The 12,500-nt window shown below is 44.3% G+C and overlaps 1 protein-coding gene across 2 annotated transcripts in view; it reads right to left on the bottom strand.

Annotated features, from left to right (window-relative positions):
- Positions 1–6,616: 6,616 nt before the first annotated feature.
- LOC143277259 (neo-calmodulin-like) overlaps positions 6,617–12,500 on the bottom strand; it is a 14,826-nt gene continuing 8,942 nt past the window's right edge. For both annotated transcript variants that reach the window (XM_076582037.1, XM_076582038.1), the window contains 3 exons: positions 9,825–9,913; positions 7,353–7,509; positions 6,617–6,750 (listed from right to left, as the gene is read on the bottom strand). In XM_076582037.1, the coding sequence (XP_076438152.1) occupies positions 6,719–6,750; positions 7,353–7,509; positions 9,825–9,913 (278 nt within the window). In that variant the 3' untranslated portion in view covers positions 6,617–6,718. The remainder of the gene's footprint in view (positions 6,751–7,352; positions 7,510–9,824; positions 9,914–12,500) is intronic.

Raw genomic sequence — 12,500 nt, 5'->3', positions numbered from 1 at the left:
ATTGTGACTGGTTTCAAGTAGGCATTATGACTGGTTTCAAGTATTGTGACTGGTTCCAAGTAATTATTGTGACTGGTTTCAAGGTTGTGACTGGTTTCAAGTAGGTATTGTGACTGGTTTCAAGTATTGCGACTGGTGTCAAGCAATTATTGTGACTGGTTCAAGTATTGTGGCTGGTTTCGAGTAAGTATTGCGACTGGTTTCAAGTATTGCTACTGTTTTCAAGCAATTATTGCGACTGGCTTCAAACAATTATTGTGACTGGTTTCAAGCAATCATTGCGAGTGGTTTCAAGTAAGCATTGTGACTGGTTTCAAGTAAGCATTGTGGCCGGTTTCAAGCAATTATTGTGACTGGTTTCAAGCAATTATTGCGAGTGGTTTCAAGTATTGCGACTGGTTTCAAACAATTATTGTGACTGGTTCAAGTATTGTGACTGGTTTCAAGTATTGCGACTGGTTTCAAGCAATTATTGCTACTGTTTTCAAGCAATTATTGTGGCTGGTTTCAAGCAATTATTGTGACTGGTATAGCAACTGGTTTCAAGTAAGCATTGCGGCTGGTTTCAAGCAATTATTGTGACTGGTTCAAGTATTGTGACTGGTTTCAAGTAAGTATTGTGACCGGTTTCAAGTAAGTATTGTGACTGGTTTCAAGTAAGTATTGTGACTGGTTTCAAGCAATTATTGTGACTGGTTTCAATCAAGTATTGTGACTGGTTTCAAGAAAGTATTGCGACTGGTTTCAAGCAATTATTGTGACTGGTTTCAGTCAATTATTGTAACTGGTTTCTGGTTTCAAGTAAGTACTGTGACTGGTTTCAAATATTCTGTGTATGTTTTTGAGGCGCTGTGTACATTGTTCGGGGGTAATGTGAATGTATGTTACCGGTTTTAAGTTTTGGATTTGGATTATACGTGTTGTGATACGGTTTTATACAATGTGATATCAGTGTTGAGCATTGTGATATAATACTCGCATCATTTTGGTGTGACGTATGATGAAAAATATGAAGGATGTTGTGAATGATGATTTTTGTCATAGGATGATGTTTGTGTGTTTGGATACATATTAATAGCATTTGGTTGACTGTCTGTGCAAAATTATGCTTATAACTTTAGTTCTTAGGAGGGTTTTTTATGCAAGTTTTAGGCGTCGGTTTGTACATTGTCCAGCACAGCTGTGCCAGTTTTGCACGGAAAAAGCACAATATAAATTAATCAATATTAACTAACTTCAACTTGAATCCCTCTGAAAGAAGTGTGAAATGATTTTTTTATTTTTACTTTTTAAAGATAATAGAAGAAAGCCTTAATCCCTCTGAAAGGAGTGTCAAGAGAAATTAAAAAAAAAATCTCTTCTTTTTTCTGTTTTAAGATGATAGAAGAAACCATTGAACTTGTGTGCCCACGTGCGGAATTAAGACGGGATACAGGGAAGGGAGATCAATCTTGGATGACACGAATGCCTTAATGATAGAAGAGTTCCATTTCCCTGAAATTCCAAAACAGATTGCACGGGCGGCGAAGAATTGATATGATTATTTCCCATTCCTGGAAATTGTATGATAACATCTAATTATCATAATTATGTTTTGACGTCGTTGTCCAAATCTCTTGGTTCAAACGGGAATATACATGGGGTGTCGAAAGATGTGACGTCATAGCTAGGTCCTATAATTGTTCTTGTTGTTATGATAATGGTGATAATGATGATGATGATTATGCTGATAACGACAATGATGAGAATGATGAGGATGTTCTTTTTAAAAAAATATTTTTTAACCATGTTCGAAAATAACATTTTTTTGGAAACCCTAATATTGTAATAAAGAATGGCAATCTTGTAAAATAAAATAAAAATAATGATAAGATAACAAAGTTATCGTATTTTCCACCATGTTTATACATTGTTATTGTTGCGTGTTCTTTCATAATCCTTCCTGTGGTTCACTTTGCTCATTTCTAATGCGCTAGTGTATTTGAGTTATGGACGGGCGCAATAGCCGAATGGTTAAAGCGTTGGACTTTCAATCTGAGGGTCCCGGGTTCGAATCACGGTGACGGCGCCTGGTGGGTAAAGGGTGGAGATTTTTACGATCTCTCAGGTCAACATATGTGCAGACCTGCTTAGTGCCTGAACCCCCTTCGTGTGTATATGCAAGCAGAAGATCAAATACGGCACGTTAAAGATCCTGTAATCCATGTCAGCGTTCGGTGGGTTATGGAAACAAGAACATACCCAGCATGCACACCCCCGAAAACGGAGTATGGCTGCCTACATGGCGGGGTAAAAACGGTCATACACGTAAAAGCCCACTCGTGTACATACGAGTGAACACAGAAGAAGAAGAAGTTTGAGTTATGTTGTTCAGCGGTGACTGTAAATTACAAGTTGGCTGATTGCTTTGAGTTAAACAGCTTGTTCAAGTAAAGCCTCAAAACCTACGTCTTTCTAAAAATAGCCTCCTCCACGCTACAGTTTCCCCCGCTTTCTGTTTTCATGTAGTTATGAGTTTTATCTTGCAATCCACTGTTTTCTGTTTTCATGTAATCATGAGGTTTATTTTTCAATCCATTGCTTTCTCTTTTCATGTAGTTATGAGTTTTATCTTTCAATCCTTTCCATTGCTTTCTGTTTGCATGTAGTTATGAGTTTTATCTTTCAATCCACTGCTTTCTGTTTTCATGTAGTTTTGAGGTTTATCTTTCAATCCACTGAATTAGAACTACGCATGTGTATGAATGACTTGGGTGTCAACGCTTTGATTTATCTCTGGACAAGATTCAGTGCCGTCGTGTTGTGATGATGATGATAATTTTGAGAATCATCATAATCATGATAATGACGGTAACGATAATAATGATAATGATGATAATGATTGTCATCATCATCATCATCATCATAATACCACAATAAGAATAAGAATGAGAATAATTCTTCTTCTTCTTCTTCTGCGTTCGTGGGCTGCAACTCCCACGTTCACTCGTATGTACACGAGTGGGCTTTTACGTGTATGACCGTTTTTACCCCGCCATGTAGGCAGCCATACTCCGTTTTCGGGGGTGTGCATGCTGGGTATGTTCTTGTTTCCATAACCCACCGAACGCTGACATGGATTACAGGATCTTTAACGTGCGTATTTGATCTTCTGCTTGCGTATACACACGAAAGGGGTTCAGGCACTAGCAGGTCTGCACATATGTTGACCTGGGAGATCGGAAAAATCTCCACCCTTTACCCACCAGGCGCCGTTACCGAGATTCGAACCCGGGACCCTCAGATTGAAAGTCCAACGCTTTAACCACTCGGCTATTGCGCCCGTCACTCTTCTTCTGAATTACCACTTTTTGGTCACTTTGAGGTACGTGATATTTGTAACAGTGCTTAACAATTACTACCATTAATACTGTTTGTAACAGTGGTTAGCAATTACTACTGTTAACTCTTTCCATACGAACGGCGAAAGAGACGACGTTAACAGCGTTTCACCCCAATTACCATCATCAAAATATTGCAAGCGGAAGGCTCTTATACTGAAGACGTGAATGTTGACAAAGAATACCACAATTCTGACGACGGAAGCTAAAGGTTGGGTCATTGAGACACCCACTGGACATCCGAGGGTTCTGTGTAGACGAGAAGAGAGGACTGGCCGTACTGAGTGAGTTAATACTGTTTGTAACAGTGCTTACTGATAACAAGTTAGGTGGATGGAGTCTCCCGTCGGACCGACGGATGAGTAGGCAGGCAGGCAGGCTTATCTGTCGGTGTGTGTCCTCATATGGGAGAGGAGGCCGATTCTGGATGCGCAGCACTTCCCACAGGTGTTGCAAGGGAAAACGTTTCCAGAAGTTAATACTAATTGTAACAGTGCTCATCAATCACTACTAGTAAATACTGTTCTAATAATGCTTACTTTTTATGACTAGATGATCACTTCGCTGGTCACACACACACACACACACACACACACACACACACACACACACACACACACACACACACACACACGCAGACACACGCACACACACACACACACACACACACACGCACACACACACACGCACACACACACACACACACACACACACACACACACACACACACACACACACACACACACACACACTCACTGAAAAGAGACGAAAAAAAGAAGAAGAAAAAATCCATTTCATGTGTGATTTCATCTGCGATTTCTTTTAATCCAACGATGTATTTATAGATTTCTGCTCTCATTGAGTCACTAACATGTACACACGATATTACTATCATATACATACAATACGCATGCAATAACCTTTTGATATGTGACATGTACATATATGTAGGAAATGACTCTAACCTGTACACATATTCATTATTTACAAATAATACACACACACACTGACTTTGTTCATAAACATGAAGCAGTTATATATAATATGAAAGGAATACATTATCATGTAGGAAAGTAGGCATGCCAAAGAAAAAACAAAACAGAAAGACAGTGAAATCATGAGAGAAATAGGGAAAGAGGGAGAGGGGGGGGGAAGAGAGAGGGGGAGGAGGAGGGAAGGCAGGGAGAGAGATGGGCGGGTGGGGGGGGAGGAGGGGGGGGAGAGAGAGAGAGAGTGACACGCACACACAGAATGAATGAATGTTTAACTCACTTAGTACGGCCAGTTCTCTCTTCTCCTCTACACAGACCCTTCGGATGTCCAGTGGGTGTCTGAATGACCCAACCTTTAGCTTCCGTCGTCAGAATTGTGGTATTCTTTGTCAACATTCACCTCTTTAGTATAAGAGCCTTCCGCTTGCAATATTTTGATGATGGAAGAAGAAGAAGAAGAAGAAGAAGAAGCATTCCTCCCCACCCGGTACCCACCCCGAACCCAGTGAAAAGGAATATTATACAAATTTTCTAGAACTTTCTTCGAGTGCACATTCTTTCCCTTTGATGCTCACTGTGGCGATGTAAGTTGCTGTGGAGTGATGGCCTAGAGGTAACGCGTCCGCCTAGGAAGCGAGAGAATCTGAGCGCGCCGGTTCGAATCACGGCTCAGCCGCCGATATTTTCTCCCCCTCCACTAGACCTTGAGTGGTGGTCTGGACGCTTAGTCTTTCGGATGAGACAATAAACCGAGGTCCCGTGTGCTAGCATGCACTTAGCGGCACGTAAAAGAACCCACGGCAACAAAAGGGTTGTTCCTGGCAAAATTCTGTAGAAAAATCCACTGCGGATAGGAAAAACAAATAAAACTACACGCAGGAAAAAATTTTTAAAAAATGGGTGGCGCTGTAGTGTAGCGACGCGCTCTCCCTGGGGAGAGCAGCTCGAATTTCACACAGAGAAATCTGTTGTGATAAAAAGAAATACAAATACAAATGCTAACACATCATGTCTAATTTGTGTCAGTGCCACTCCAAACCTAAATAAACTGATGGGCTGTAAATATGTTTCATTTCCATAGACAACACACACACACACACACACACACACACACACACACACACACACACACACACACACACACACACACACACACAGAGAGAGAGAGACAGAGAGAAAGAAAGACAGAGAGACAGAGAAAACTCGAACTGGAATGTTTCTATTGAGGGCAAAAGGTTAGTCGAAAAGCTTTTTTCACCTTGCTCTCACAACAACAAAAATAATACTTATTCTCTCTGTTTTGTTTTGTTTTGGCATACAGTACAACATATGTTAAATATGAACAAGAAAAGAAAAAGAAAAAAAAGTAGCACATACATAGCACAAAATTATTATACACGAAGCTCATGTCATATTACAAAATAGTAAAGTTTGTGTTCTACGTGTTTCGATTGTTCTTTTGATTTTAACTCTCTCCATACGAACGGCGAAAGAGACGACGTTAACAGCGTTTCACCCCAATTACCATCATCAAAATATTGCAAGCGGAAGGCTCTTATACTGAAGAGGTGAATGTTGACAAAGAATACCACAATTCTGACGACGGAAGCTAAAGGTTGGGTCATTCAGACACCCACTGGACATCCGAGGGGTCTGTGTAGAGGAGAAGAGAGGACTGGCCGTACTGAGTGAGTTAAAGCAGACAAAACAAAGGGAAGACAATGACGCTCACTGAGAGGTAGGGAGAGAGAGGGTGGGGGGAGAGGGGAGGGAGGAAGAGAGGGAGGGAGAGGGAGAAAGGGGAGGGAGAGAGAGAGGGAGGGAGTAAGAGAGGGGGATGGAGGGAGGGAGGGAGAGAGAAGGAGAGAGGGGAGGGAGAGACAGGAGGGAGGGAGGAAGAGAGGGGAGGGAGGGAGGGAGTCAGAGAGAGGGAGGGAGAGAGAGAGGGAGGGAGGGAGAGAGGGGAGGGAGAGAGAGGGAGGGAGAGAGAAAGGAAGGGATTCAGAGAGAGGGAGGGAGGGAGGGAGAGAGAGGGAGAGAGAGGGGAGGGAGAGAGAGGGGGAGGGAGGAAGAGAGGGAGGGGGGGAGAGGGGAGGGAGAGAGAGAGGGAGGGAGGGAGAGAGGGGAGGGAGGGAGAGAGGGGAGGGAGAGAGAGAGGGAGGGAGGGAGAGAGATGGAAGGAGAGAGGGAGAGGGAGGGAGAGAGGGGAGGGAGAGAGAGAAGGGAGGGAGAGAGAGAGAGAGGGAGGGAGAGAGAGAGAGACAGACAGAGAGACAGAGAGAGAGAGGTTTTGTTCCATGGAATTCAATGGAAGACACTGAACTCGGAAGCTCCATCAGCGGCAGGTCACACCTTGTCACACAGAAACTCCACAAATTCTGGAACAAGAAGCAGATGAAAGACATGGGCTGAACGCATAGAGAGAGGAAGAGAGGGAAGAGAGAAAGAAAGACAGAGAGAGAGAGAGAGAGAGAGAGAGAAACAGAAAGAGACAGAGAGAGACAGACAGAGACAGAGAGACACAGGGAGAGAGAGAAAGAGAGGGAGAGAGAGAGGGGGAGAGAGAGGGATGGAGAGACAGAGAGAGAGAGAGAGAGAGAGAGAGAGAGAGAGAAACAGAAAGAGACAGAGAGAGACAGAGAGACACAGAGAGACAGGGAGAGAGAGAAAGAGAGGGAGAGGGAGAGGGGGAGAGAGACGGGGAGAGATAGGGATGGAGAGAGAGAGAAAGAGAGAGAAAAAGGGAGAGAGACAGAGGGAGAGTGAGAGAAAGAGAGAGTGAGAGAGGAGAGAGAGAGAAACAGAAAGAGAGAGAAAGAGAGAGAGAGAGAGAAAGAGAAGATACACACACACACACACACACACACACACACACACACACACACACACACACACACACAGAAGAAGAAGAAGAAGAAGAAGCATTCCTCCCCACCCGGTACCCACCCCGAACCCTACCCCCACCCCACTCTATGCTCACCTTCGACATCTACCCGTTTGTCGTTGTTGAGGTCCACGGCATGTAGAACTGTCTCAGCTTCTCTGGCTGAAAGGACATCCCCAACACTGCAAAGGACGTCTTGCAGTTCCTCCAGGTTGAGGTACCCACTCTTGTCTTTGTCAAACACCTGGAAGGCCTGTGGAAACAGAAAGAGAGAGAGAGAAGATGGATGGATGGAAGGATGGAATGCCTGGGCAACAGAAAGACAGGACGGCAAACAGGAAGGAAGGAAGGAAGGAAGGAAGGAAGGAAGGAAGGAAGAACGTCTCCAACACTACACAGAACGTCTTGCAATTCCTTCAGGTTGAGGTAGCCAACTCTTGCCTTTCTCAAACACCTGGAAGACCTGGGGAAACAGAAAGAGACAGAGGAAGGAAGGAAGGAAGGAAGGAAGGAAGGAAGGAAGGAAGGAAGATTTTCTTCCAAAACTACACAGAACATCTTGCACTTCCTCCAGGTTGAGATACCCACTCTTGTCTTTGTCAAACACCTGAAAGGCCTGTGGAAACAGAAAGAGATAGAGGAAGGAAGGAAGGAAGGGAGGAATGGAGGAAGGAGGGTAGGGAGGAAGAAAAAGAGGAGAAATAGGAAGTACAAAATGTGCACACAGAGAGAAGCGAAGAAATGTCAGACATGCATAAGGTACACAAACTAACCTATCCAATAAATTGTGTAACATAGTAAGTCGTTTCTTTCGCTCTTGTCACATTCAAAAAGCGTCTGAAGAAAGAGAGAAAGAAAGAAAGAAAGACAGACAGACAGACAGAAAAAAAAGAATGAATGAATGAACACAAAAACAAAAGATAGAACTAATAAACGAGAGAGAGACAGGAAGGAGAAAAAACATAAAAAGAAATAAGGAAGGAAGGAAGGGAGAGAGGGAGGGAGGGAGGAAGGAAGGGAGGGAGGGAGGAAGGAAGGAAGGGAGGGAGGGAGGAATGGAAGGAAGGGATGGAGGGAGGAAGGAAGGAAGGCAGGGAGGGAGGGAGGAAGGAAGGAAGGAAGGAAGGAAGGAAGGAAGAACGTCTCCAACGCTACGCAGAACATCTTGCAATTCCTCCAGGTTGAGGTACCCACTCTTGTCTTTGTCAAACACCTGGAAGGCCTGTGGAAACAGAAAGAGAGAGAGAGAGAGGATGGATGGATGGAAGGATGGAATGCCTGGGCAACAGAAAGACAGGACGGCAAACAGGAAGGAAGGAAGGAAGGAAGGAAGGAAGGAAGGAAGGAAGGAAGGAAAGAAGATTTTCTTCCAAAACTACACAGAACATCTTGCAATTCCTTCAGGTTGAGATACCCACTTTTGTCTTTGTCAAACACCTGGAAGGCCTGTGGAAACAGAAAGAGAGAGAGGATGGATGGATGGAAGGAAAGAAGAAAGGAAGGAAGAAAGGAAGAAGTCTTCCAACACTGCACATGACATCTTGCAGTTCCTCCAGGTTGAGGTAGCCAACTCTTGTCTTTGTTAAACACCTGGAAGGCCTGGGGAAACAGAAAGTGAGAGAGGATGGATGGATGGAAGGGAGAAAGGAAGGAGGGAATGGAGGAATGGAGGAGGGAAGGTAGGGAGGAAGAAAAGGAGGAGAAAAGGGAAGTACAAAATGTACACACAGAGAGAAGCGAAGGGAGGGAGGGAGGAATAGAGGAAGGAAGGAAGGAAGGAAGGAAGGAAGGAAGGAAGGGAGGGAGGGAGGGAGGAAGGAAGGAATGGAGAAAGGGAGGCAGGAAGGAAGGGAGGAATGGAGGGAGGGAGGAAGGAAGGAAGGAAAGGAAGGAGGGAGGGAGATAGGAAGGGAGGGAGGAATGGAGGGAGGGAGGAAGGGAGGAAGGAAGGAAGGAATGGAGGGAGGAAGGAAGGAAGGAAGGAAGGAAGGAAGGAAGGAATGGAGGGAGGCAGAAAGGAAGGAAGGAAGGGAGGGAGGAAGGAAGGAAGGAAGGAAGGGAGGAAGGAAGGGAGGGAGGAAGGAAGGAAGGGAGGAAGGAAGGAAGGAAGGAAGGGAGGGAGGAAGGAAGGAAGGAAGGAAGGGAGGAAGGAAGGAAGGGAGGAAGGAAGGAAGGGAGGAAGGAAGGAAGGAAGGAAGGAAGGGAGGGAGGAAGGAAGGAATGGAGGAAGGGAGGCAGAAAGGAAGGAAGGAAGGAAGGAAGGAAGGAAGGAATGGAGGGAGGGAGGAAGAAAGGGAGGATGGAAGGAAGAAGGGAGGGAGGGAGGGAAGAATGAATGAAGAAATGAAGGAAGGAAGGAAGGAAGAAGAAGAACAGACAGAATGAACTTAAAAAAGAAATATCTCAAACAAATGTACATACGCTCGCATGCATACACGCAGAGAAAAAAAAACAAACACGACAAACAGAAGAGGAGGAATGAGAAAAAGTTAAAGAAAGAGGAAGAAAGAAAGAAAGAAAGAAAGAAAGAAAACAAACAAACAAACAAAAAAACAAAACAACCCTGACCTGTCTCAGGCCAATCTTGACTTCATCCAGAGGGGTCAGATGCTTAGCAATGACCTGAGCGTACTCCTCAAAGCTCAGAAAACCGGAATCTGTCACCACAGCAAGATCACATACAGTCAGAATCTGTCACCATAGCAAGATCATATACAGCTGGAATCTGTCACAACAGCAAGATCATATACAGCCGGAATCTGTCACAACAGCAAGATCATATACAGCCGGAATCTGTCACAACAGCAAGATCATATACAGCCGGAATCTGTCACCACAGCAAGATCATATACAGCCGGAATCTGTCACAACAGCAAGATCATATACAGCCGGAATCTGTCACCACAGCAAGATCATATACAGCCACAATCTGTCAGCACAGCAAGATCATATACAGCCACAATCTGTCAGCACAGCAAGATCATATACAGCCAGAATCTGTCAGCACAGCAAGATCATATACAGCCACAATCTGTCACCACAGCAAGATCATATACAGCCAGAATCTGTCACAACAGCAAGATCAGATACAGCCAGAATCTGTCACCACAGCAAGATCACATACAGCCAGAATCTGTCAGCACAGCAAGATCATACACAGCCAGAATCGGTCACTAGTGCAAGATCATATACAGCCACAATCTGTCAGTACAGCAAGATCATATACAGCCACAATCTGTCAGTACAGCAAGATCATATACAGCCGGAATCTGTCACTAGAGCAAGATCACATACAGCCACAATCTGTCAGCACAGCAAGATCATATACAACCAGAATCTGTTAGCACAGCAAGATCATATACAACCAGAATCTGTCATCACAACAAGATCACATACAGCTGGAATCTGTCACCACAGCAAGATCATATACAGCTGGAATCTGTCACCACAGCAAGATCATATACAGCCGGAATCTGTCAGCACAGCAAGATCATATACAGCCACAATCTGTCACCACAGCAAGATCATATACAGCCACAATCTGTCACCACAGCAAGATCATATACAGCCGGAATCTGTCAGCACAGCAAGATCATATACAGCCACAATCTGTCACCACAGCAAGATCATATACAGCCAGAATCTGTCAGCACAGCAAGATCACATACAGCCACAATCTGTCAGCACAGCAAGATCATATACAGCCACAATCTGTCAGCACAGCAAGATCATATACAGCCACAATCTGTCACCACAGCAAGATCATATACAGCCACAATCTGTCACCACAGCAAGATCACATACAGCCACAATCTGTCGACATGTCACAACAGCAAGATCATATACAGACAGAATCTGTCAGCACAGCAAGATCACATACAGCCAGAATCTGTCAGCACAGCAAGATCATACACAGCCAGAATCTGTCACTAGAGCAAGATCACATACAGCTACAATCTGTCACCACAGCAAGATCATATACAGCTACAATGTCACAATAGGACTACCCGATAGAATCAGAATCTGTCACCATAGCAACAACAGATACAGCGGAAATCTGTCACGAAAGTGTAGTGTTGTGTAGCGCAGTGTAGTGTAGTGTAGTGTAGTGTAGTGTAGTGTAGTATAGTGTAGTGCAGTGTAGTGTATGGGGGGTGGGGGGGTGGGTGTGACCATCTCACTATCAGTGTCAGTCTCCTTCATCATAGAGTCCAGGTCGGCCTGTGTATGTATATATGTATGTATGCATGTATGTATGTATGTATGCATGTATGTATGTATGTATATATGTATTTATGCATGCATGTATGTATGTATATATGTATGTATGCATGCATGTATGTATGTATGTATATATGTATGTATGCATGCATGTATGTACGTATGTAAGTATGTATATACATACTTACATACATACATACAGACAGAGAGACAGACATAGAGAGAGCGAGATAGAGAGAGAGAGAGAGTGTGTGTGTGTGTGTGTGTGTGTGTGCATGTGTGTGTGTGTGTATGTGTGTGTGTGTGTGTGTGTGTGTGTGTGTGTGTGTGTGTGCAGTGCGTGCATGTGTGAGTATGCACAATTTTTTTTATATTGATATGCACGTGTATGTATCCTAATTTCTACGATATCTGTGTTTGTGTTCGTATCTTGTTATATACTACCCCCCCCCCCGCCCCCCAATATTCCTTGTGACCCCGGTACACTTGGTAATAAAGACATATTCTATTCTATGTATGTATGTATGTGGACGGTCGTGGGGGAGGGGGTGGGGTGACCCTCTCACCATCAGTGTCAGCCTCTTTTATCTTAGAGTCCAGTACGGCCTGTGTATGTATGTAAGTATGTAATAATGTAAGTATATAATTATGTATGTATGTATGTATGTATGTGGGGGGTAGGGGGGGGGGGGGCGGGTGACCATCTCACTATCAGTGTCAGCCTCCTTCATCATAGAGTCCAGGTCGGCCTGCGTATGTATGTATGTATGTATGTAAGTATGTATGTATGTACGCATGTATATGTGTATGTATGTATGTGGGAGGTCCAGGTGTGTGTGTGTGTGTGTGGGGGGGGGGGGGGGTGACCATCTCACTATCAGTGTCAGCCTCCTTCATCATAGAGTCCAGGTCGGCCTGTGTATGTATGTATATATGTAAGTATGTATGTGGGGGGTCCAGGTGTGTGGGGGTGGGGGGGGGGGGCGAGGGGAGGGTGACCCTCTCACTATCAGTGTCAGCCTC

Source organism: Babylonia areolata, chromosome 33, assembly GCF_041734735.1.
Source record: "Babylonia areolata isolate BAREFJ2019XMU chromosome 33, ASM4173473v1, whole genome shotgun sequence".
Classification (NCBI taxonomy): domain Eukaryota; kingdom Metazoa; phylum Mollusca; class Gastropoda; order Neogastropoda; family Buccinidae; genus Babylonia; species Babylonia areolata.
This window is presented reverse-complemented; position numbering and strand designations above follow the sequence as displayed.